At 41.0% G+C, this 25,475-nt stretch overlaps 1 protein-coding gene across 9 annotated transcripts in view; it reads left to right on the top strand.

The window, feature by feature from the left end:
- The window catches only part of LOC120423636 (fat-like cadherin-related tumor suppressor homolog), an 861,295-nt gene that overhangs the window by 825,483 nt on the left and 10,337 nt on the right, over positions 1–25,475 (top strand). For all 9 annotated transcript variants that reach the window (XM_052708242.1, XM_052708241.1, XM_052708240.1 and 6 more), the window contains 3 exons: positions 8,114–8,715; positions 19,404–19,857; positions 19,921–25,467. In XM_052708242.1, the coding sequence (XP_052564202.1) occupies positions 8,114–8,715; positions 19,404–19,857; positions 19,921–25,467 (6,603 nt within the window). The remainder of the gene's footprint in view (positions 1–8,113; positions 8,716–19,403; positions 19,858–19,920; positions 25,468–25,475) is intronic.

Raw genomic sequence — 25,475 nt, forward strand, 5'->3', positions numbered from 1 at the left:
GTTTACCCAAAAACCGTCCAACGTCTTAGTCCGCCGCAGATCTTGGAGCTTGACGGTGCCGCGGTCGAAGTACAACAGGTACAGTGTGTGCACACCCGTGACTGTTGTCTTTCGCGAGAGCACTTTTATCTCCCGCGGTTTTATTCCGGCGTCCGAAAGGTGACCCTTCAGGTCGGAGATCGGACGGTCTTGATAACCCTGCAAGACGACCTTAACAGGGGGCTTCTCGGGGTTGAATGTGTAGAAGTTGAAGTTGCTACGCTTCAATTCTTCAAACACCAGGTCGAAATTCTTTTTGGTCAGTGTGATCACTTGCACTGCCGACTTACCGATTTTCAGACAATATCCGAGGCCTTCCAGCAACTCGTCAACATCGTCCGCTAACGTGTCCAAAACAAAAATTGGAGGTGGTCTACGTTCCACTGGAGAGTTGTTCTTTTTTGACGTCGGCACTTTTTTCCGTGCACGACCATCATCGTCGTCGTCGTCGTCGGTAGTGCTGCTACCGTCAGAGTTGTTATTTTCTTCGTCGTCGCTCAGCATCTGGAACTCGTTCCTGATGGGGATGTTGGCGGATGTTGATGTGCCACTGGTCGTGGCACCGGAAGTACCGGAACGGGTTCGCACTGGTGATCTTGGGACATATCCGGGATGTAGTAACTTTTTGTCGATGCCTTCAGCGCTGACGCTCCCCTGCGCGATGGCGGCCGACACGGCGTTGGTTTGTTTACCTTTTTGCACACGGCCGGTAGACGAACTTCGCGGGTTTTTCGAGGCCGCACTCGAACTGCCACGGCCACGGCCGGCCTTTGGCATGCTGGAGAAGCAAACTCGCGGGTGACCACAATCAATTACGGCGAAAAAAATCGAAAAAACGATGGAGCACTGAGCACTAGCTGCATGCTCTCGTGCGTACACGGAGGGAGCGAATCTTCAAATCTTCAAATCTTCAAATCTTCAAATCTTCAAATCTTCAAATCTTCAAATCTTCAAATCTTCAAATCTTCAAATCTTTAAATCTTCAAATCTTCAAATCTTCAAATCTTCAAATCTTCAAATCTTCAAATCTTCAAATCTTCAAATCTTCAAGTCTTCAAATCTTCAAATCTTCAAATCTTCAAATCTTCAAATCTTCAAATCTTCAAATCTTCAAATCTTCAAATCTTCAAATCTTCAAATCTTCAAATATTCAAATCTTCAAATCTTCAAATCTTCAAATCTTCAAATCTTCAAATCTTCAAATCTTCAAATCTTCAAATCTACAAATCTTCAAATCTTCAAATCTTCAAATCTTCAAATCTTCAAATCTTCAAATCTTCAAATCTTCAAATCTTCAAATCTTCAAATCTTCAAATCTTCAAATCTTCAAATCTTCAAATCTTCAAATCTTCAAATCTTCAAATCTTCAAATCTTCAAATCTTCAAATCTTCAAATCTTCAAATCTTCAAATCTTCAAATCTTCAAATCTTCAAATCTTCAAATATTCAAATCTTCAAATCTTCAAATCTTCAAATCTTCAAATCTTCAAATCTTCAAATCTTCAAATCTTCAAATTTTCAAATCTTCAAATCTTCAAATCTTCAAATCTTCAAATCTTCAAATCTTCAAATCTTCAAATCTTCAAATATTCAAATCTTCAAATCTTCAAATCTTCAAATCTTCATCTTCAAATCTTCAAATCTTCATCTTCAAATCTTCAAATCTTCAAATCTTCAAATCTTCAAATCTTTAAATCTTCAAATCTTCAAATCTTCAAATCTTCAAATCTTCAAATCTTCAAATCTTCAAATCTTCAAATCTTCAAATCTTCAAGTCTTCAAATCTTCAAATCTTCAAATCTTCAAATCTTCAAATCTTCAAATCTTCAAATCTTCAAATCTTCAAATCTTCAAATCTTCAAATCTTCAAATCTTCAAATCTTCAAATCTTCAAATCTACAAATCTTCAAATCTTCAAATTGTCAAATCTTCAAATTGTCAAATCTTCAAATCTTCAAATCTTCATGTCTTTGAATCTTTAAATTTAAAATAAAAAAAACGAAGTTGACTTTCATAGCTGTCGGCCACCATTGCTAGTACCATCCACTAGTGTCTTTCATTTAACTAACGTCATGATTCGAATTCCCGGACGCTTCGAAACCCGGACACCTCATCTTGTTTTATCAATTATTTGGATATAAGTTCGCATTATGAATATCAAAACTGTGTTATTTGATGAATTCTAACATCAACTTTCATTTAAAGTTTGTTTTAACGCTGTAGTTAATGTCAAAACAATTAAATAAAATAAAATAATAAGTTTACCAAAAATGCGAAACATTTCACGTGAAATATTTCATAGGCGTCCGAAGCCCCGGGAAGGCACAGCAGAAATGTATGGTTTTGATTTCCTTAAATTCTAGCAAATTTTTATATAAAATATCCATTGTTTTGATTTTAACAGCTTATTTGAGATCTAAAGAATGCCTTTCACTAACATTTCAGTTCAAATTTGTGCAGTTCATAAGCAAAATCGAGTGTCCGGAATTCGAAGCAAAAGTGTCCGGATTTCGAATCAGCTTTTATCAGTGTCCGGGATTCGAAGCACAACAAATCATTTTAATTTTCATATTCTGGTGAAAAATTGTTAGAAAATACATATATTGCATGTATTCTCTTAAAACTGACTGTTAATACTACATCCTGCCGGGACCGTGGTGTAGGGGTAAGCGTGGTTGCCTCTCACCCAGTCGGCCTGGGTTTGATCCCAGAAGGTCCCGGTGGCAAATTTTGAGACGAGATTTGTCTGATCACGCCTTCCGTCGGACAGGGAAGTAAATGCTGGTCCCGGTCTAACCTTAAGGGTTAGGTCGTTAGCTCAGTCCAGGTGTAGGAGTCGTCTCCCTGGGTCCTGCCTCGGTGGAGTCGCTGGTAGGCAGTTGGGCTCACAATCCAAAGGTCGTCAGTTCGAATCCCGGGGTAGATGGAAGCTAAGGTGTAAAAAGAGGTTTGCAATTGCCTCAACAATCAATCCTTCGGACACCTAGTTTCGACTAGGAATCTCGCAATCGAGAACGCCAAGGCAATGCTGTAGAGCGAATAATTTGATTTTTTTGAATACTACATCCTGATGATATTTCTTTATTTCCAACTTATTATCTAATTTTTTGCCAGCTATAAAAAAATCATATGCTACTAAGTGTCCGGATTTCAAATCATGACGTTACAAGGACTTCGCCGCCCTGGGCTCCAAAGTGTTTGATTATTGCACAGAGCGACGGCGCCGGATACCCATATTTACACTTAGATTTTTTAGATTATCTTATCTTTAAATTGTACAAAGAAATTGCATATGAGCAATTCTCGCTGAAACCGTCCCACTAGATGCACATGTTCTCAAATCGTTACGGCAATATTCTCATTCGATTCAGCGCACCAAAAAACCATTAAAACAACCTTCAAACCATTGAAAATGTCAGCCGTTAGACACCTGTAAATAAAAACCTGTATTGAACTATGAATTTTTTCGAAAAAATGCCCTAATTTGGAGAAATGATATCTCCCAAAATACATTACCAAACATCAAAAAGTTATATATCGTTGGAAAGGTAATCACGAGGGCTTTCTATCGCACTTTGATAAACATTTCAAAAAATATTTTTTCAAGGGTAATTTTAAGGGTTTTTGAGAAACTTACTCTTAATTTTGAATTTTGACCGTGTTCGCAACCACTTATCATTGCGCAACCATTTTCATTCGAAAGATTGGAAGATTTTGCATAAAATCAACTTGAGAAAAGTAGTGTAATGAAATAGTTTTCGTATAGTTATTAACGGATGAAAGAAATTGGTTAAAAATAACCAAAGCTCAGACTTCAGAAATGAGCCTAATTTACAGTCAAAACAAAGCAGGGTTGTATTTGAGCCGAATGTACAGTCATATGAGGCAAATCTGGACATATAGGGTGAATAGGGACAGCTATTTCAACTATACTTTCACTCATCAGATCATATTTTTAAATGTTTATGTAAAAACATACATAAACAAACAAGTTTCTAAATTTTATGCAATTAAGTACTCTGAAAACTAATGACCTTACTTAGACTGTAGTCTCGATTCGCCACATTTCACTGAATTAATATTTTATGTACAGAATTTGTTTTGGGAAGATCTGCTTTATTTGTATAACCTCAATCGTGCACAAAAAAGTGCAATGTTGAAATCAATATTTTTTTATCAAGTTAAAATTGATACCACAAAAACAAGCAAAAAACTCGATTTTCGTCCAAATCGGACTAGGTCCTTTTATTTGACACCACCCCAAAGTTTCACTTTTCTGCAAACAATGTTAAAAACCTTCATTGACAAACTGCGATATCTCTGAAACCGCAAGCCGTACAATGTCGAGTCAGAACTCACTAGAAAGATTATTAGTGGAATTAATAAGTGTAGTCTGTTTTTCAATTAAAGCTTTTTTCAATGTATTTATGTTGGACAAATGAAAGTAATTAAAAATTAAAGTTAAATGAATCCCAATTTTTTTACATAGAATAGAGAAAAGCGGGGCAACGGTACGCACCTAGTGACAATCATTCTGTCACCGATGATTATAAAATATTTTTAATTCGTTGTATATACCAAATGGTACCCTTATCACTTGCTTTCAAAACGTAGTACTAGAATTCACCTTAAATTGCTTTTATGTCGAGAACCAGGCAATTACTCTAAAAAATAAGTGCGTAGCTTTGCCCCGTGTGTGGGGTAAAGGGATTTTTAACTTTTTTTTGTTTTAATTTTAGTTAATTTTTCATTCAGTTTTCCATTGGGGGTAGTTTTTAATCTCAAATTAAGGTAAATTTATCGTAAATTGGCTTGTGTTTAATGAAAGGGCGTAGTCCAATTTGGACGAAAATCGAGTTTTTTGCTTTTTTTATGGTATCAACAGTCCCATAAAATTTTAACTTGATCAAAAAATATTGATTTCAACTTTGCCTTTTTTTGTGCACGATTGAGGTTATACAAATAAAGCAGATCTTCCCAAAACAAATTCTGTACATAAAATATTACTTCAGTGAAATGTGGCGAATCGAGACTACAGTCTAAGTAAGGTCATTAGTTTTCAGAGTACTTAATTGCATAAAATTTAGAAACTTGTTTGTTTATGTATGTTTTTACATAAACATTTAAAAATATGATCTGATGAGTGAAAGTATAGTTGAAATAGCTGTCCCTATTCACCCTATATGTCCAGATTTGCCTCATATGACTGTACATTCGGCTCAAATACAACCCTGCTTTGTTTTGACTGTAAATTAGGCTCATTTCTGAAGTCTGAGCTTTGGTTATTTTTAACCAATTTCTTTCATCCGTTAATAACTATACGAAAACTATTTCATTACACTACTTTTCTCAAGTTGATTTTATGCAAAATCTTCCAATCTTTCGAATGAAAATGGTTGCGCAATGATAAGTGGTTGCGAACACGGTCAAAATTCAAAATTAAGAGTAAGTTTCTCAAAAACCCTTAAAATTACCCTTGAAAAAATATTTTTTGAAATGTTTTTCAAAGTGCGATAGAAAGCCCTCACGATTACCTTTCCAACGATATATAACTTTTTGATGTTTGGTAATGTATTTTGGGAGATATCATTTCTCCAAATTAAGGCATTTTTTCGAAAAAATCCATAGTTCAATACAAGTTTTTATTTACAGGTGGCTAACGGCTGACATTTTCAATGGTTCGAAGGTTGTTTTAATGGTTTTTTGGTGCGCTGAATCGAATGAGAACATTGCCGTAACGATTTGAGAACATGTGCATCTAGTGGGACGTTTTCAGCGAGAGTTGCTCATATGTTTAAATGAACATTTTACTCTTCAAAAACAAAATATCTGTGTATCTGACTTTATAGAATGATAATTTTCAAAATTTCAACAAAAAAAAACAAAATTTCAATAAATTTTGGAGACAAACTCTTTCTTAAGTTTTGATATTTTTTCAATCTTTGGTCCCAAAATCTTTAATGTTTCAAAGCTAATAATTATCCAATTTGATTTAAAATACAAAATCAAATATTGCAAATAGTTGACAATTCATTGCACAACTTTTTTGAAAAAAAAATCAATTTTATCAATAATCTGTTTGGCCCTGATTTTTTGAGGAAATTTTGAAGGGGGCTGACCATTTTATGATTTAATGATTTTATGATTTTGTGATTTTATGATTTTATGGTTTTATGATTTTATGATTTTATGATTTTATGATTTTATGATTTTATGATTTTATGATTTTATGATTTTATGATTTTATGATTTTATGATTTTATGATTTTATGATTTTATGATTTTATGATTTTATGATTTTATGATTTTATGATTTTATGATTTTATGATTTTATGATTTTATGATTTTATGATTTTATGATTTTATGATTTTATGATTTTATGATTTTATGATTTTATGATTTTATTATTTTATGATTTTATGATTTTATGATTTTATGATTTTATGATTTTATGATTTTATGATTTTATGATTTTATGATTTTATGATTTTATGATTTTATGATTTTATGATTTTATGATTTTATGATACAAATTAGCTCTTTAAGCATTCTGATTTCAACAAATCAGATACAATAAGCTAAATAGAGTAAATACCTCCGGTCATTCAATGCTAATAGCAGATTATCACCCCGCTGTTGAAAATGTTGATAATCCGTAAATTTATGGTTCAACCATGCACACACGTGTTTATGCTCCCCCGGGCGGATCAGATGCGTTGTGATTTTGCCAACTCGGCTCACGTGTAATCCCAAAACACCCATCATTACCGGGCTATTTGAAAACAAAGCCATTTCACCCGAAGAGAGTGCGGGGTCACAATTGAAAACATCACGTACCTTTAACTATCCTGATGAAACCAAACAACAGATGCAATGGAACATGTTTCGCCAGAAAACGGGCAAACTTCCAAGCGTAATGAAACTCATTCCAGTTGGCCACCACCGCGTCGCCCGGAAGGAAGTCTGCGCACAACAACAACAACAGCTTCAACAGCTTCTTCCCTTGCCAAGTCAGCGCAAGTCTGGTGGAGAAACAATGGTCTAGGGGAAAGCAGGAAGCTTAAAATCGCTTCTAATTGCGGATAATGGAGTCATCTCCACCTGGCCCCTTTTTGGATTGGCTGGAAAGAGTTTCCCGGAATCGGTAAACAACATCCCCGGCTTTGTTGGGCACTGTGAGAAATATCGAAAATTTATTGTTTTATTCGTATACTGAAACAGTTTTGTAAAACAAATTCAGACACACACTTCAGTGAAAATTTAGGTAGAAATTATTACAACAGGCAATAATTTGCAAAAAAAAATATGTTTCATAATCAAGCCATACATTGTGAACTTTCAGATTTTTTTGTCAAAGTGTCTCAAAAGCTAAATGTAATCGTACTGGAAAAGCGGAAAACTCGCCACCTATTAAGCTGCGTTGGCGTTAGTCTGTTGGCCTGACTTGGGAAAAAGGGCGCAAATGTCTGACCGTCAGCTTTTCTCGCTGAAAAAGTTTTTCCCCGGCGATGGAAATTGTTTTTGTGCAGTCAACTGCCCTGGTGGTGGTGTTGCATATGGTCAGGGTGGATCCTGCAAATTGCATTACATTGTTGTCGTGTTTGATTTCGCCGACACACAGCTGAGTTGCACTTTCTAGCACAGAACTGTTCGCTGTTGCTGAATGGCAGATAATTTGTGGCATCGCAACGAAAGCGTATCGTTGCAATTAATCGAGCAGTTGGTGACACAATCGAGCTGGTTGTGGGTTGGGGTTGGGAATTGATGTTTCATTGGAAATAGGGGTTGGGGTTTGTTTTGCTACTAACTAGAACTGAGCACTGATAGCATCAATGATTTGATGTTTTTGTGTGTTCACTGAGCTGCAGCTTTCACTGATTAAAATGTTGACAAGTTGATTATTTTTCGAAAACCAAACTAATTGACTAGGTTTAGACCATTTGTTAGCGCTAAACTAACTTTTATTAAGTGAATTGTATCTGATCCAGAAACCAACCATCATCCTGTTAACAAAACAGAAAATTCCTAAATACCATTCCAACTAACCACTTGCATCTCACCCACCTCTCTAGGCATCAACCAGGTCATCTCGTACGCCCTGCAAACCGACTCCAAGAACACCTCCGAGTACTTCCACATGGACGCCACGGACGGCGTAATCTACCTGAAAAAGTCCCTCGACCACGAAACGCTAAGCCACCATCACTTCACCGTCATCGCCAGCGATCGGGGCGTGCCAAGTCTCAGCTCGACGGCCCACGTGTGGGTGTCCGTCCTGGACATGAACGACAACCCGCCCAAGTTCGAGCAACCGTCGTACACGTGCGTCCTGTCGGAACACGCGGCCCGCGGCCAGTTCGTGACGGTCGTTTCGGCGTCCGATCCGGACTACATCGACCACGATCGACTCACGTACACAATAGCCCAGGGCAACGAGCTGCAGACGTACGACATCGATCCGATTTCGGGCATCATCACGCTGGTCAACATGCAGAACTTTGCCGAGAAGCACCAGAGCGTGCTGAACGTTTCGGTCACGGACGGGGTTTACACGAGCTTCACCAGGGTTAAGATAACGATCCTGCCGGCGAATCTGCACAATCCGGCGTTCGAGCACATGTTCTACGACGTGAAGGTCAACGAGAATCAGCTGGCGGGACGGCTGGTTACGACGGTGAGTACAATTACATACACTCTCCATCATTAAAAAATGGCTATTATCCTTTCAAAATCGTAATTTTACTCAGGGTTAAAGATGATGTTTCATAGCAGCTTCTTAGACTCGAATTTCATTGGTGTAATTCTCCGCCAACGCCCAACTCACACAGCAGTTGCCCCGAATCCTCTTCGATTTGCGTGAAACTTTATCCTTAGGGGTAACTTTTGTCCCTGATCACGAATCCGAGGTCCGTTTTTTGATATCTCGTGACGGAGGGGCGGTACGACCCCTTTCGTTTTTGAACATGCGAAAAAAGAGGTGTTTTTCAATAAATTTGGTGTCAAAGTATTTGATAGCGTACTCATAATTCCGAAAAAAAAAACTATTTTTCATCGAACAAAATACTAAAATAGTATTAAAAACTCTGTCATTTTTCATTACTTGACTGTAATTTTTTTTAAAACTTGTCATTTAAAGGAAAATTCAATGTAGTTTTTGAATTTACATTGACCCAGAAGGGTCATTTTTTCATTTAGAACAAAAATTTTATTCTAAAATTTCGTGTTTTTCTAGCTTTGCAGGGTTATTTTTTAGAGTGTAATAATGTTCTACAAAGTTGTAGAGCAGACAATTACAAAAATTTTGATGTATAAACATAAGGGGTTTGCTTATAAACATGACGAGTTATCGCGATTTTACGAAAATAAAGTTTTGGAAAAGTTCCTTTTTGCGTTTCTTTTTGTTTTGTCGTCCGTGTCTGTCACGGGTGACCATAAACGGCCATGATCAACGACGACCAACATTTTCAAAACTTTTTTTTCGTAAAATCGCGATAACTCGTGATGTTTTTAAGCAAACCACTTATGTATACATATCAAAATTTTTGTAATTGTCTGCTCTACAACTTTGTAAAACATTATTACACTCGAAAAAATAACCCTGCAAAGTTAGAAAAAATAACGCGAAATTTTAAAATTATTTTTTTTGTTCTAAATGAAAAAATGAAAAGTACATTGAATTTCCCTAAGAAAGACAAGTTCCAAATTTTTTTACAGTCGAGTAACGGAAAATGGGAGAATTTTTAAAACTTTTTTAGTGTTTTTTTCGATGAAATATACGTTTTTTTGAAATTCTGAGTACGCCATCAAATTAGGCGTCTAATTTTACATAAAAGTCCCTTTGACACCAAATTACTATCTCATCACCGTTTCAGGCTGCAAATTATTGAAAAACACCGAAAGGGGTCGTACCGCCCCTCCATCACGAGATATCAAAAAACGGACTTCGGATTCGTGATCAGGGACAAAAGTTACCCCTTAGGGTAAAGTTTCACGAAAATCGAAGAGGAGTCGGGGCAACTTTTCCCGATTTCGTGTGAGTTGGTAGAGAAATATCCACCCATATTGCTAAATATTATAAAAAAAAATGTATTTTCGAAAAAAATACGGTATTAGAAATTTCAAATCATTGAACACCCACATTGCAAATCATAAAATTAAAGTCTTATCAAAAAAAATTCTTTAAAAAAATACAAAATTCATTTAGTTTGATACTCATTTTGTGTAATATGAAAATTTAAGTATTTTAGAAAAACACGGTATTTTGTAAATTTTTTGAATAAAACTTTGAAAATTTTACATGATTTGTTTGGATTAATAAAATTTTCGAATCACCCATAGTTTTACAACCACTTTCTTATTTTTTTTTTTTTGGTTAGATGAAACCCATTTAGGGACCTTCTATAAACCACGTCAACAATTATATTTTCTAAGTTTTCTCTTGAAGTTTTGAAAACTATTGGTTTTAATGCAATTAATGGTTCGACTTTAAAAGCAAATAAATACAACTTTTGTGAAATATTGTGCAATTTTTAATAATCACGCTTTAAAAACATCTAATTAAATCAATTATTTCATGATTAACTTAAATTTTTGTAATATAAGGATAAATTTGAAAATCGATTTGTATTGTTTACCATTTTCGACGAAAAGAGCAAAAAGTATGAAAAAAGATCCCTTCTCAAGATACAGATTTTCAAATATTTACATGACCATTTAGTATGACTAAAATTACATGGAGCCTTCTTTCTTTAGACCTGGAAACTTTCATCCAAATAAAAAAAGTGAAATTTTAAACATTTACTTAACAGTCGAAATCATAAATTGAAAAAAAAAACAATTTAAAAAAAATCATTTGTTTAGAACGACAATTTTTTTTTATTTTGCTATATAAAAAGAATATCATCAACCAAAATATTGTGATAAACATGATATATTGCCTTCCTCACCTTACTCAGGTAAGGCTATATAATCACTCGAAAAATGAACTTCTAAATTCGACCTCGCAGACCCACCTTCACGTATACCTATCGACTCAGAATCAAATTCTGAACAAATGTCTGTGCGTGTGTATGTCTGTAAGTCCGTGCTCCGAAAAATATGCACTCGATTATCTCAGGACTGGCTGAACCGATTTTGATCGTTTTGACCTCATTCGATCCGTCTTGGGGTCCCATAAAACCTTAATATAGAACAGGAAGGTTCTGTGTTCTATCCCTCGCCTAGACCAGACCAAAATCCATGATAAAGCTGTCAGACCAAATCTGTCAGACCAAAACTGTCAGACCAAAGAGCAAAAAGTAAACAATCTTGGTCTTCGACATAGGTGCACACAAATCAAGAAATGAAAATTTGAAAAAAGAAATTTTATTTTTCCAATTTAATGACTGGTTTTGGAGTGCAAAATTGAATGTACGCCAGGAAATGATTAACACTTGTACGCTCGGGTGGGATTTTTCAGGTAGTTTTTTTTTATCTTAAAATTATTGTAACTTTTGATAGAATCGACCAAATTGGACGCTTCCGGTTGCAAAAGATCCGGAATTCCTTCTAGTTTCCACTGACGAAGGGACGAAACAGATGGTCCAGGATTACCGGAGATATTCCGGATTGCGCTGGGGTAGGTTTTTTCGTCCTGCACACCGACAATTAAATAAGTAGTTAAAAGCCTTATTCTTCCACTTTAATTATTGATCGCGTTTTCGGTTTACACCTGAACAATCTTGAAATTATTTATGCGGATTTGTGATTCCTCTCGTTCCATCATTCCCTTGGTACAGAATAGTACTTCAAAAGTTATGCTATAAAAACGATTTGAACGAAGTCCGGGAGATTTTTTGTATAAAAACGTTTCTTAATCCACCATTAGGTGGTTGGTGCCTTCCTCACATTTAAAAAGAAATAATGAAAATAAGTTTATGAAAAAAATATAAACCTGATACAGACATTTCCAGAAAACATGCAGACTCTGATTTGAAGCAATGTGGCAACCGGGCGTTTCGCATCTGGCGCGACTCTTGCACGTAAACAAAAAGACCCGGCCTTTTGAGGTTATGCAAAAAAATCACCCTTTTTTGTAGATACAAAAATCTTTTTCTTAGCATAACTTTTTAAATACTTTACTAAACAGAATAAATTTTAATAGGGTCTTATGGGACCTCAAAACGAATCGAATAAGGCTGACCCGGCCAAAATCGGTTCAGCCAGTTCTGAGAAAATCGTGTGGAAAAAAAATCATGTCTACACACATCCCCACAGACATTTGTTCAGAATTTGATTCTGAGTCGATAGGTATACGTGAAGGTATATCTAGAAGGTATATTTAAGAAGTTCAATTTTTGAGTGATTTTAAAGCCTTGCCTCAGTGAGATGAGGAAGGCAAAAAACCCGTCATGTTATATATTTTTAGAAAGGTATTAACAAAACCATCATCGAAGATCTGACAATCCTATCAAAAGTTATTAGCAATTCAGTGTTATTTATACACTTTTTGGAGGCCGGATCTTGATTTTTCGATTAAAATGATGTCCGGGTCCATCATACGACACGTCGTCAGTTGAAAGACCTTTCAAATGACATAAATGTTATCGCCAGTGTGATTTTGTGATCGGTCTGTTGTAAAAAGATACGACGTGTTAGAACAGCTATTCTCAACCTTCTTCTAGGCCGGTACCCCCTGCCATGTAAATCAAGTAGGCCCGGTACCCCCGTTGAGAATCGCTGTGTTAGAAGATTGTACACAAGCGACGATGTCCTGTATGAATGTGAGGAAGGCACCAACCACCTAAAGGTGGATTAAGTAACGTTTTTAAGGAAAATCTTATTTGCAATCAAAAAGTACTTTGCAAAAAAAAAAAATGATTTTTTTTATGTAAAAGATAAAAAAAACTGCTTGAATGACTTTCTCTTCTTTTCCAGAAAATATATTTGTTTTTTTTTTTCAGATAAGGAAGTTTTCCTCAAATTAGTTTTAAATTAAAGTCGAAAATTTAACATTGATACCTTTTAACTATACACATAACCTTATTCTTAAAACATGCCTATTTGAAAATCATTAGGTATTATCAAAAAATGAAACCAAAACTGGTGTCCTTACATATTTTTGTTACTCTCTGAAAAGATATCCTAAAATATGCACGAATAAAATGATACGTTCTAGCTTTGAGATCCTTCAATCATTTCCAACGCCCGCAAACGACCTCCCCCTCTCACACACACACAATGTTTTCATCATTTTGCGGTGCTCTTGCCTTTGTTGCTTCGCTAATTTTAAAAGTGTGTGTGTGTTTGTGCTGCTTTCAGCATAAATTAAAGCATAATGAGTGTGTTTTCGCGTGCAGCGCCCCAAAAAAGGGCGGCTCGTGGGTGGATGGGTTGGTGGGTTGCATCCTTCCCCAAGTCGTTTGCCGTTGCTCTAGAGTGCTGTGTTTGTGGCTTTTCTACACACACACACAGCAACGGCGAATTAAGTCTCGTTTGTGGGGCGCGCGCGCGTGAATAAAAGTGTCGTGTGTGTCATTGTGTCGTTGTGTTGTGGTGTGCCCGCGCGAGAGAAAAGAGGCGTTTGTCGTTGTTTTTGTTGTTGTCACCAACGGCGGGGCGCGCGCGTCTTCAAAAGTGATAATGAGGACAATGCACTTCAAAAACTGCGACTAAAACGATGAGTCGAGTGTGTGTGTGTGTGTGTGGGTGGGTGTTTTGAGTATGTTGGCACTTAACATTAATGGGAAGCGCCTGGCTTTGTGGTTTATGTGCAGCTCGTTTGTACCCTCGAAGGGAGGAGGAGTTTGACGTGGATGTGTCGAATGTTACGCTCTTAAATTTAGCAATAAGTGCATGTTTTGACTAAAGATGCCATTTGCAGCTTTTAATTAAGCTTGCTACATACGAACAATGTGAGTTGAATTTTAATCACATTAGTTGAATGAGTTTCTGGAAATTCAAAATGAATCCATGTTTAGAAATATGCATTTTAAAAAAAATCCCTTCATCGAGCTAATGACAGCTTGAAATAAACACTGACTAAGGCGAAATTCAATTTAATTTCAAAATTCAAAATACACCTGAAAGGGCTTAAAAATGCAACAAAATGCAGGGAGCAGCATCCCAATTGGTTAAATCAAAAGGGAGTTATTAGCATTTTAGTGAAAAAATAGCATAATTTTCAAACTCAAATAAAAAAAACTAACTTAATCCACCTATGTGGTTGATGCCTTCCTCACTTTTTACCTACAATGGGTAAAATGAGTGGTTTGGACACATATTCCAGCTATTTTTTTTAGATCCAGAAAAATAAGTACACAGATATAACTAAACTGGTCATAAATCGAGACAGGGTTGCCAGATTATCAATGTTGTGGACTCGTTGGAAAGGGTTTTCGATTACCTAACCAACGATGGGTCAGATGATGGATCCGGCCATCGTTTGCATATATTTAATTGAGATCCGGCTACAAAAAAGTACATAAATATTACTTAAGTGGTCATAACTCGAGACAGGGTTGCCAGATCTTCATTGTTGTGGACTCGTTGAAAATGTCTCTCAATAACCTTATCAACGATGGGTCGGATGATGGATCCGGCAATCGTTTGCATACATTTATTTGGGATGCGGCTGCAAAAAAGTACATAAATTTCACTTAAGTGGTCATAACTCGAGACAGGGTTGCCAGATCTTCAATGTTGTGGACTCGTTGGAAAGGTCTCTCAATTACCTAACCAACGATGGATCGGGTGATGGATCCGGATATCGTTTGCATACATTTAAATGAGATCCGGCTTCAAAAAAGCACATAAATATCACTTAAGTAGTCATAATTCGAGACAGGGTTGCCAGATCTTCAATGTTGTGGACTCGTTGAAAAGGTCTCTCAATTACCTAACCAACGATGGGTCAGATGATGGATCCGAACATCGTTTACATGCATATAAATGAGATCTGGAAATATGTGAAAACACATTTTTATACATAACTTTTGAACTTGTTATCAAAACTTCAAACAATTCAATAGCGATGTATGGGACCCTATACCAAGTCGATACCAACTGGAACTCACTGGAAAACTCAGTGAGAATTTCGGTCACATACATACATACACACACACACATACACACACACACACACACATACACACACACACATACACACACAGACATTTGTTCAGTTTTCGATTCTGAGTCGATATGTATACATGAAGGTGAGGAAGGCAAAATGTTCCATCCCGATATCAACTCGGGTCGACCTGCAGCTTGAAGGGGACATCTGGGACTAGACACTAAAATGTGACTTTGCCATTGTTTTTGAAAATGTATTTTTTTTTAGAGGTGAACTTTGGCTGTGTTTTTTTTATTAACATTTCTTATATTTTAAGTAAAAAGAAGTATGCAGTAAATTTTTTAGTGTCCCAGACTATGCCTCTACGCGTTTTTTACAATTTAAATGATAATGGTGCCATTTTACAGCAGAAAATGTGAAAACCAAGCAAAAAAATTGAAAAAGTGACTGTAAAAACATGAAACAAATGAATAGGCAAAATGTAATGATAGGAAGTGGTAGAATAGGCAAAATACTACCAAAAACAAACATAAACTAAACAAGATAAATGCAAATTAAAATATTCAAAATTACACAAGAAAAACATAAAACAAGAGAAGTTAAGTTTTTCGTAGAACAAAAATTGCTCAAAATGACCTCCTGAACACGGGAAAAATAAAAATTTTCGAAAAAAATTGGGCAGTAGAGGGTTAAAAGTACCAATCAAGTTCGAGTGTTTTCCAATCACAATATTTTAAATATCATCACAATATTTTTTATATATTTAAACAAAAATAAAATATTTTTTTTTCCGTTCGTTTATTTATTAAGGCTCACTCGAATTAACTTTACGGAGCCGAGTTTCAGATTACATGTTTGGTAACTAAGATGTTACAAAAGGGTCAAGTTCGGGTATTTTTAATACAATAAATCTCCAAAGATGTTTCCAAAATGGCATTGCTGCGTTGATCACTCCATTCCATTCGTCCCCAAAACCAGCTGCATTACTGATAAGTGATACCAGCTGGGGAAGAGTGAACAATGGGTTGATCTTCGATGAGGACTTCTGTTGATGGCTTTGCTGGTTACACAGTGGTGTTTGGTCTGGTTGTGTAGGATTCGTTGAATCTTGCTGATGTCCAGTTGAGCAGGCTTTGTTGTTGTTGTAGGATTGCTTGTATTGATGTTTCAGTTTGAGGGACATAACCTTGAAGTTCGAACATTGCTGGATACGTTGGTGAACACAATTACAGCTTGTACAAGCTGCTCCAGAGCTCCGTTCAGGGTTTCTGCAAAACTTTGCTGTGTGTCCGTATTGGTGACATCTGTAGCAGTACATGACCTTCGGGATGAAGAGTCGTACTGGAATGATCACTCGTTTGTACTCGACAAAGTCGGGAAGAATCGTTCCGGCGAAGGTTATTCGCATTCCGTTGGCAGGGATGTACTTGTCGTGTTCCGGCGAAAACTTTGCCAATTGATTGCATCGAACGATGGGTATATTTTGCATGGCAGGATTTTTGAACTTCCCTGTTCCATGCTTTTGAAGATCATTTGGGTCAAGTCCAGGCTCATAAACAATACCATCGATCTCCACATTACGACACGGCACATACACACGATAAGATTCCGTGAATGTCGGATTTTGTGTGAGATGGTTTGCTTCGTCACGGTCGGATAAAACAACTTTCATTGTGTATCGATTTTGTTTGCTGACTCCGGACACCGTCGTGTAATAACGGTTGACGGCATCAGCCACTTTGATCAGGTTTATCGGGGTATCTAACTGTCGTATTAAAACGATAAATGGTCCAGCAGCTGACTTAGGATAATTCCGCAGCCAGCCGGCACGTTGAGTAGAATTCACTTTCGCGGACTGAGGTTCTTTTGTTTTCATATTGATAACAATAAGACAAACGACAGCAAAGCAAACGATCCGAGCTCATCGGATGCAGAGGAGCAACTGAAAAAAATAAAATATTACTTAAGCAAAAAAATAAAATATTACTTAAGCACAAAAAAAAACAAAAAGAAGCTTCCGTTTCAAACTGTTTGAAAAAATGTCAAGTTATTTGTATCATATGAACTAGAGGTGGGCAAAAAAAGAGCGAGCCGCTCAAAGAGCCGGTTCATTAAAAAGAGCGAACGAACCGTGGCTCACAAAAAAAAGAACCACGGTTCTTTTTTAAACTCCGGTCTTTTGAAAGAACCGTTTCAAGATGGCATTATTTTTGACATAAATTTAATTTATTGAATTTTAAAAAAAATAGTATTAAATTTGTTTTCGATGCTTTTAAAAATTAATCCCAAAAGTTAATGATTTGTTAAAATATTACCAAAAATCTACTGAATAGTTTAGAGATTTTATCGATTAAATCAGAATGTAGAAAAAAAATCACAGAATATTTTCTCCAAATAAAATATTAGCATTATTTCACTTCATGTAGAAATAAATACAATTTTAAAATTAATAGAAATTTGTCTGGCATCCTAGATTTAAGTTTGGATGCCATTCTATTACTCGAATGTTTAGGTTCGAGTAGAAATCTTGACATAGAGACCACCAAGACCTATGGTTTTCAAGGGCATCTTCTCGTTTTCAGTTTTTTTTTTTTCATCAAATAATTTATAAAAGTCCAATGAGAAAAAAACTTATAAAATCACACGATTCTTAAAAAAAAACCTTTTCATCAAAATTTTGAAAAAGAGCGAAAGAGCCGTTCAAAAGAGCGGCTCTTTTTAATGAGCGAACGAAAATGAGCGGCTCCTAAAAAAGAGCGATTTTGCCCACCTCTAATTTGAACACATTTTCAATTATCAAATAAAAATTTAGATTGATATGAGGAAGGCACCAACCAGGATTAAGTAACGATTTTGAGGAAGGGATGAACAATTTCTAAGATTAACAAATGCAACAAATATTGCAACTGTTTATCATTTTTTGTCAATTTACCTGTAAATTTTTCGATTCTCTTCTGCACAATCGTTAACAACCTTCAGATCTTGCAGTTGCGGCCTTCCTTTAAGATACTCATTTGGATTCAGCTTTAAAAAAAATCTAAAGAAAATTCCTTTCTTTTTTATCTAAAAAAAACTGGATGGTATTTCTTGTAACAAAAGCAGATAAATTAAAATCCAAAACGTTTGCAATTAAGTTTGGATCAGAACAGATGACGATTCATGGATGAACTAATTCATCAAATTTGTATTCTCTCTCACACGCTCTTATATTATGATATCTATTGTTGTGTTTTTTTTCGTTTTGCGCCGCGCAAAAATGGTCAGTTTTGGGCGGGAAAAAATTCTAAAAATATGGTGTCTTGGGAAAGTTGTTCTAAATTTAATGAAGGTTCTACATTTGAGAAATGGTAAGAATCGGATAATTATGGCGCCTTCCACAGGAAAAAAAGTAAAACAGTTGCTTTTCTCCATACATTTTGACGATTTTTCCCATACAAACTTTAAGCGATTGAAGGGAGGGGTTCCCGTGGTCAGAATGAGCTCAAATTTGGAATTTAGCCTAGTGATGGGTCAATCTTTGATTTCAGGGGGTAGCCCCAAAAAAGTCCGGATTTGGACCACCCTAGTACTCAACCGCCGCGGAAACCCCTTTCTGAATCATTAATTTACCTAATTGTGAATGTACTAACTGGAATTGTATCCGGTGACAACCGGAAACCACTCGTAGGTACTAACGTGTTTCTATTATCATCCGCCAGTCGGAAGCCCATTATTGAGGTTAACACCTGTACCCCGGGAGGGGTCATCCCTAGATTACGAGCAGCATGTTAAAGAAATAGGTACCGCAAAAGTGAGACTCAAATCAGCTCACCTGACGCAACGATTCGGGTTAAGTGCGACCTTCGAACGGACCACTTCCGTCCATGACCCCGGAATTTTGGCGCCAATCAGCTGCCGCCCCGCGAGAATAATTAAATTTTACGATACGGGAGAAAATAAATTAGTCCTGGTGCCGCCACCGGCACCGTGTGTGTGTGTGTACTTGTTTGCGCGATTCCTGGAATATCCTACGCAGAGCTAACATTCTCTCTATCTCTCTCGGTGTAAAGTGATATTAAATTTTCGCACTTCCAATGAAACACTGGGTTATGCAAGGTATTTGGCATTTCGATTTGTGAGCGAATTAAACAGTTTTCCATCACTATTTATTCAAAACGAAGCGATTTTTGTAACGTGCGCTATGAATAGTGATTGGAGTTCTCACATTCAATACAAGATCATTCAAAATTAAACACTCGAATAAATGTTCATTGAGATTTGATTCGGAGCTCTTTGCATGATTTTTTCAACTCGGATTATTCTCGTTCCAGGTCAAAGCCACCGACAAGGACTTTGGCGAGTACGGTCGGCTCTCGTACAGCATCATCTCGGACGAGATTCAGGAGTACTTCTCGATCGACAAGGAAAAGGGCGAGATCGTGACGAAGAAGCGGCTCGACCGCGAGCAGAAGAAGCTGTACGAGGTGCCGATCATGGCGGTGGACGCCGGAGGTCGCGCCGGGTTCGCGACGGTTCGCGTAAAGGTCGGCGACGAGAACGACAACGCGCCGGTGTTTTTGTACCGGGAGTATAAGGCGCTGATCCAGGGTAACCTGACGGTCAATACGACGTTCTTCCGGGTGAAGGCGATTGACGAGGATGACAACCAGAACGCGGTGGTGAAGTACTCGATCTTTGACTCGCAGAACAGCGGGGTGAAGGATCTGTTCGGGATCGACGAGAACACGGGCGGGATTTATCTGAAGAAGAGCGCAACACAATGGGGTAAGTTCTTGGGCGAGGGTCGTACAGGGTAACTGTTCTAACATGCCTTGATCATCCACACAGAAAACCAACTGTTCCAGTTCTTCATTCGCGCGAATGACGGCGGAACTCCGTCACTGTACACCGACGTCCCGATCGATATCTACATCATGAGTTCAGCGGACAACCCGCCCGTCTTCGAAAAGAAAGAAAAGTTACTCTTCCTGTCGGAGAGTTCCCTCCCTGGAACGGTGATCACCCGGCTCAAGCTGTCCGGCAACGTAACGGCGTCGTATCGCATCCTCTCAGACGAGCTGGAAGAACCGCAGTTCTCGATCAACAATGCCGGAGAGCTACGGCTTGCGAAGACGCTTGATCGTGAGTTGAAAGATGTCCATCTGATCGCGATCCTCGCTGAAACTGACCCAAGTCCACCATTGACGGCGGTTACCGAGGTGATCCTGCACGTGCAGGACGAGAACGATAATACACCGATCTTCGAAAGTAATCCCTACTCGTTCGTGCTGGCGGAGAACATCGAGAAGGGAAGTTCGATCATGAAGTTGACGGCACGGGATTCGGATAGTGGTTCGAATGGGGATATTCGGTACTCGTTGTCGGCTGACGTTGGAGATATCGTGAACATCTTCGATGTTGACGCTTACACGGGGTGGATCACTACGCTAGTTCCGTTGGATAAGGAGAAGCGAGAGGACTACAAGTTCCAGGTGATCGCGACCGATAATGGGCAGCCTAAACATGCTACGAGAACTACGGTGATCATACGGCTTAAAGACTACAACGACTGTCCTCCGACGTTCAAGGAATCGCGATACAACTCGAGCGTCAGCGAAGACGCACTACCTGGAACGGTAGTTCTGCAGATCTCCACCACCGACAAAGACGTCGATCTCAAAACGCCCATTGAGTACTACATAATTTCCGGCGATCCGCTGTCCCAGTTCCAGATCAAAAACACCGGCGAGGTGTTTGTCGTAAAGGCGCTCGATCGCGAAAGCATCTCCCGCTACGAGCTGGGCGTGATCGTCACCGACGGCAAATACACCTCGACCACCAACATCTCGATCACCGTGCTGGACGCCAACGACAATCCTCCTTACTGCTTGAAGTATCGATATCGCGAGCAGTTAAGCGAAGGAGTTCACCCGGGCACGTTTGTGCTGCAGATCCAGGCAAACGACATCGATGAACCCGCAAATAGTCGGTTGCGCTTCTACCTGACCGGCAACGGAGCCGAGGACTTCAACCTGGACAAGGATTCCGGCCAGCTGAAGACCGCACGCCAACTCGATCGCGAAACCCAATCCAAGTACCAACTCACGGCACACGTCCAGGATCGTGATCATCCCGGCTGGGAGTGCTCCTCCCAGATCGTGATCGTCGTCACCGATCTCAACGACAACCCGCCGGAGTTCTCGCTCAATCCGTACAGCGTAACGCTACCGGAGGACGCGGAAGTTGGCACGCTCGTCACCAAGATCCACGCCACGGACGCCGACATCGGCGTCAACCGCAAGATCAAGTACTCGTTCATCGACTCGTACCGCGATCACTTCCGAATCGCTCCGGACAGCGGCATCGTAACGCTCTCGAAACCACTCGATCGTGAGGTCAAGGCCCTGTACAACCTAACCGTGCGGGCAACCGACCAGGGCAAACCATCGCTCTTCAACAGCGCCTTCCTGATCGTCAACGTGCAGGACATCAACGACAACCCACCAGAGTTCACCTCCAAGCACTACTTCGCGTCAGTCCCCGAGATCAACTCGGTTGGATCGGAGATCCTGAAGGTGCTCGCCACCTCCAAGGACACCGGCATAAACGCCGAGATCAACTACTCGATCATCGGAGGAAACGAGCACCGCAAGTTCGCCATGAACAACAGGACGGGAATCCTGTCGCTGGCGGACACGCTGGACTACGAACGCGCCAAGGATTACTTCCTGACAATACAAGCGGTCGATGGAGGAACGCCTCCGTTGAGCAACCTCGCTACAGTGAATATCTCCGTGACGGACAGCAACGACAATCCGCCACAGTTTACGCAGAACTCTTACACGGCACGCATCCGAGAGGACGCCCAGAAGGGGGACAAGATACTGCAGGTGCGAGCGAACGACATGGACGCAGAGGAGAACGGTCGGGTCAGTTACAAGATCGAGCGCGGCGATCGGATGGGTCAGTTTGCGATCGAGCCGGAGACGGGGTACATCTCGGTGGCGGGAACGCTCGATCGGGAGTCGATCTCGAACTACGTGCTCGAAGTTCAGGCGCGGGATAACGGACTGCCTACGCTGACCGCGTACGTGCTGGTCAACATTGAGATATCCGACGCGAACGACAATCCGCCAATCTTTACCATTCAGAACTACACGGCTGTGGTGCAGGAGGACAAGCAGATCGGGTATACACTGCTGAAGTTTGAGGTAACGGACGCGGATTCCGCGCCAAACGCCGCACCGTACACGTTCGACTTCCGGTCTGGAAACGACGGGGGAGCGTTCCGCATCGAGCAGGACGGCATTCTACGCACAGCAACACGCTTCAACAGCAAGATTAAGGACTCGTACCAGCTGCAGATCCGGGTGTTTGACAACGGAGCACCGCCACTGTATTCGGACACGTGGGTCTCGGTGAAGGTGATCGAGGAGTCGCAGTACCCGCCGGTGATCACCCCGCTGGACATCTCGATCAACTCGTTCCTGGACGAATACCCGGGTGGTGTGATTGGGAAGGTGTTCGCTACGGATCAGGATCAGTACGATACGTTGACGTTCGGGCTGGCACCGACCGCCGGGGTGTTGTACTCGCCGACGAATTTGTTTAACATCTCACGGAATGACGGAGTGCTGTACGCGTTTCCACGGTTGGACGTTGGAGATTACCGGGTAAATGTGACGGTGTCGGACGGGAAGTTCTCGTCGTACACGATCGTGAAGGTAGCGGTTGAGTTGGTAACCGATGACATGCTGACCAACTCGATCGTGATTCGGTTTACCAAGGTCAGTCCGGAGTCGTTCATTCTGAGTCACAGAAAGGGTTTCATAAGGTCCGTCCGGAACTCGATGGGTTGCAAGATCAAGGACATCATAATCATCTCGGTGCAGAAGTCAACCGACGACATCAACCTGATTCACCACCGCTTCCGACGGGATTTGAGCAACGTGACGCACTTGCTCGAGAGTCCGCGTCACCGACGCGGCACTATCAACGATCTTGACGTGTTGTTCACAGTACGGAAAGGCCCGACCGGGTACTACTCGGCGTACGAGATCCGCAAGGCGATCGACGACAATCTGGAGGAGATCGAGGACGCGACCAAGCTGCAGATCGACGAGGTCGTCAAGTCCAAGTGTTTGCCCAACTTTTGCACGCACGGCGAGTGCGAGGACAAGCTGGTGCTGGATCCGAAGATCGTGAACCCCATCTCGACGGACGTGACGAGCTTCGTGTCGGCGCGGCACATCCACAAGATGGAGTGCAACTGCAAGGAGGGTTACGGCGGGGACAAGTGCCAGCACGCGGTGAACGAGTGCTCGAAGGCGCCTTGTCCGAACTACAAGAACTGCGTGCCGGACTCGTCGGATCAGGGCTATCACTGCATCTGTCCGGAGGGTTTCGCGGGGCCAAAGTGCGATCGGGATATCAGCAAGTGCAACGATGAGACGTGCTACACGCCGAGGAATCCGGTGTCGTTCAGCGGGAAGAGCTATGCGCACTACAGGATTGAGAAGGAGATCGCGAAGAAGAACCTGGAGGATCAGCTGATGTTGAGCTTGAGGATTAGGACGGTGCAGCCGACGGGGAACATTATGTACTCGTCGGGGAAGGTGGACTACAATATACTGGAGATTGTGAATGGGGTGATTCAGTACAGGTTCGACTTGGGTTCTGGAGAGGGAATGGTCAGTGTTACGAGCATCTTCGTATCGGACGGGTTGTGGCACGAGGTACGGTTGGAGCGTGAAGGTAACAGCGCTCGGGTGATTGTGGATAACAAGCACGTAGCTAGTGGGAACGCCCCGGGAGTGAACGGAGTGTTGAACCTCCAGTCGGACGATATCTACTTTGGAGCGGAGGTCAAGCAGCATCCGACGGTGCTCGGATTTGAGGACATTCAGCGTGGTTACATGGGCTGCATGGACGATATTAAGCTGTCGAAGATCCCGGTTCCGCTGCACATGAACGGAGCTAGTTCCGTGGCGAGTTTGAGACGATTCGCCAACGTGGAGTTCAGTTGTGATGCTTCCGCGATCCTGGTTCCGCTGGGAGTTTGTGGGACGCAGCCGTGCTGGAACGGAGGCACCTGTACGGATATTGGAGGTGGCAACTTTGAGTGTTTGTGCCACTCGAGATTCTCAGGACTGTTCTGCAAGGAAGATCTGGATCCGTGCGCTTCGTCACCTTGCTTGTATGGGGGGAAGTGTTCGAAGTTGAGTCCTGGAAACTACACGTGCGACTGCCCGGCGAGGATGAGCGGCAAGCGGTGCGACTACGGAAGGTTCTGCACTCCAAATCCGTGCCGGAACGGTGGAGTTTGTGAAGAAGGGGACGATGGTCCGCTTTGTATGTGTCGTGGTTACACGGGGACGACCTGTGAGATCGACATAGATGAGTGCGAGCAGCAACCTTGCGGTAACGGTGCGACCTGTATCAACGAAGCGGGTAGCTTCCGGTGTGTCTGCCCACCTGAGATGACCGGAGCTAGCTGTGGCGATCCGCTGTACACCTTCCCGCTGAGGATCCCGTTCAATTCGGTAACCTCCGAGCAGTGGGTGCTGTTTGCGATCGCCTTGGGAGGTCTCGTCATACTGAGCTTGCTGATCTACGGCATCGTGGTTGTCTGCAGGAAGAAGCGACGCGTTCATCGCCACGAGAAGATCAACAACGACCCGAAAGCCATGGTCCTGAACTCGGTATCGGACAACTCGCAGTACAAGCGATCGTCCAAGATGAGCAACCTGGAGATCATCCAGCGCGACATGCAGCAACGGCCGGTCTCGTACACTCCTAGCAGCAACAACGATCATCCGTACACGTGCAACGCAATGCTACAGTACAACAACCTGGACACCCTGCGAAGTTACGGCTCTGCTGGAGACGAGCTCGAAAACGTCCCGCCAGAATACCGAAAAGCCTCGGTCCGACCCAACCAACAACTGGTCAACATCAACAGCGGTAACGCCTCGAGCGACACCGAGTCCCTGCACAAACAGAAATGGGTCGACCAGATGCAGATGCAAACCTTCACCGACTCCAAGATCAACAACGACCTCAAGCGGATCAGTCCCATCTCGTCCCTGGACTCCCACCGATCGCACAAGCAGCAGCAGTCCGGAATCCTGCAGGGTCGCCTGCTGAACATGCCCCATTCGCCAACGCTGCTCCAACCGCCACAACTGCAGATGCAGCAACACAGCAGTTTCGAGGAGTCCCCGGGGCTGTCCGTGCACGGCGCCTACCATTGGGACTGCTCGGACTGGGTCGGCCGGGGGCACCATCCACTGCCAAACATCACCGAGGTGCCCGGCAGCGAAGTCCCCGACTCGTCCAGCTTCCACAGCAACGAGAGCAACGAGTCACACCCGAAGAACAACCTGCTACCTCCGAGTGAGTAT

Source organism: Culex pipiens, chromosome 2 (genome assembly GCF_016801865.2).
Source record: "Culex pipiens pallens isolate TS chromosome 2, TS_CPP_V2, whole genome shotgun sequence".
Lineage (NCBI taxonomy): Eukaryota > Metazoa > Arthropoda > Insecta > Diptera > Culicidae > Culex > Culex pipiens.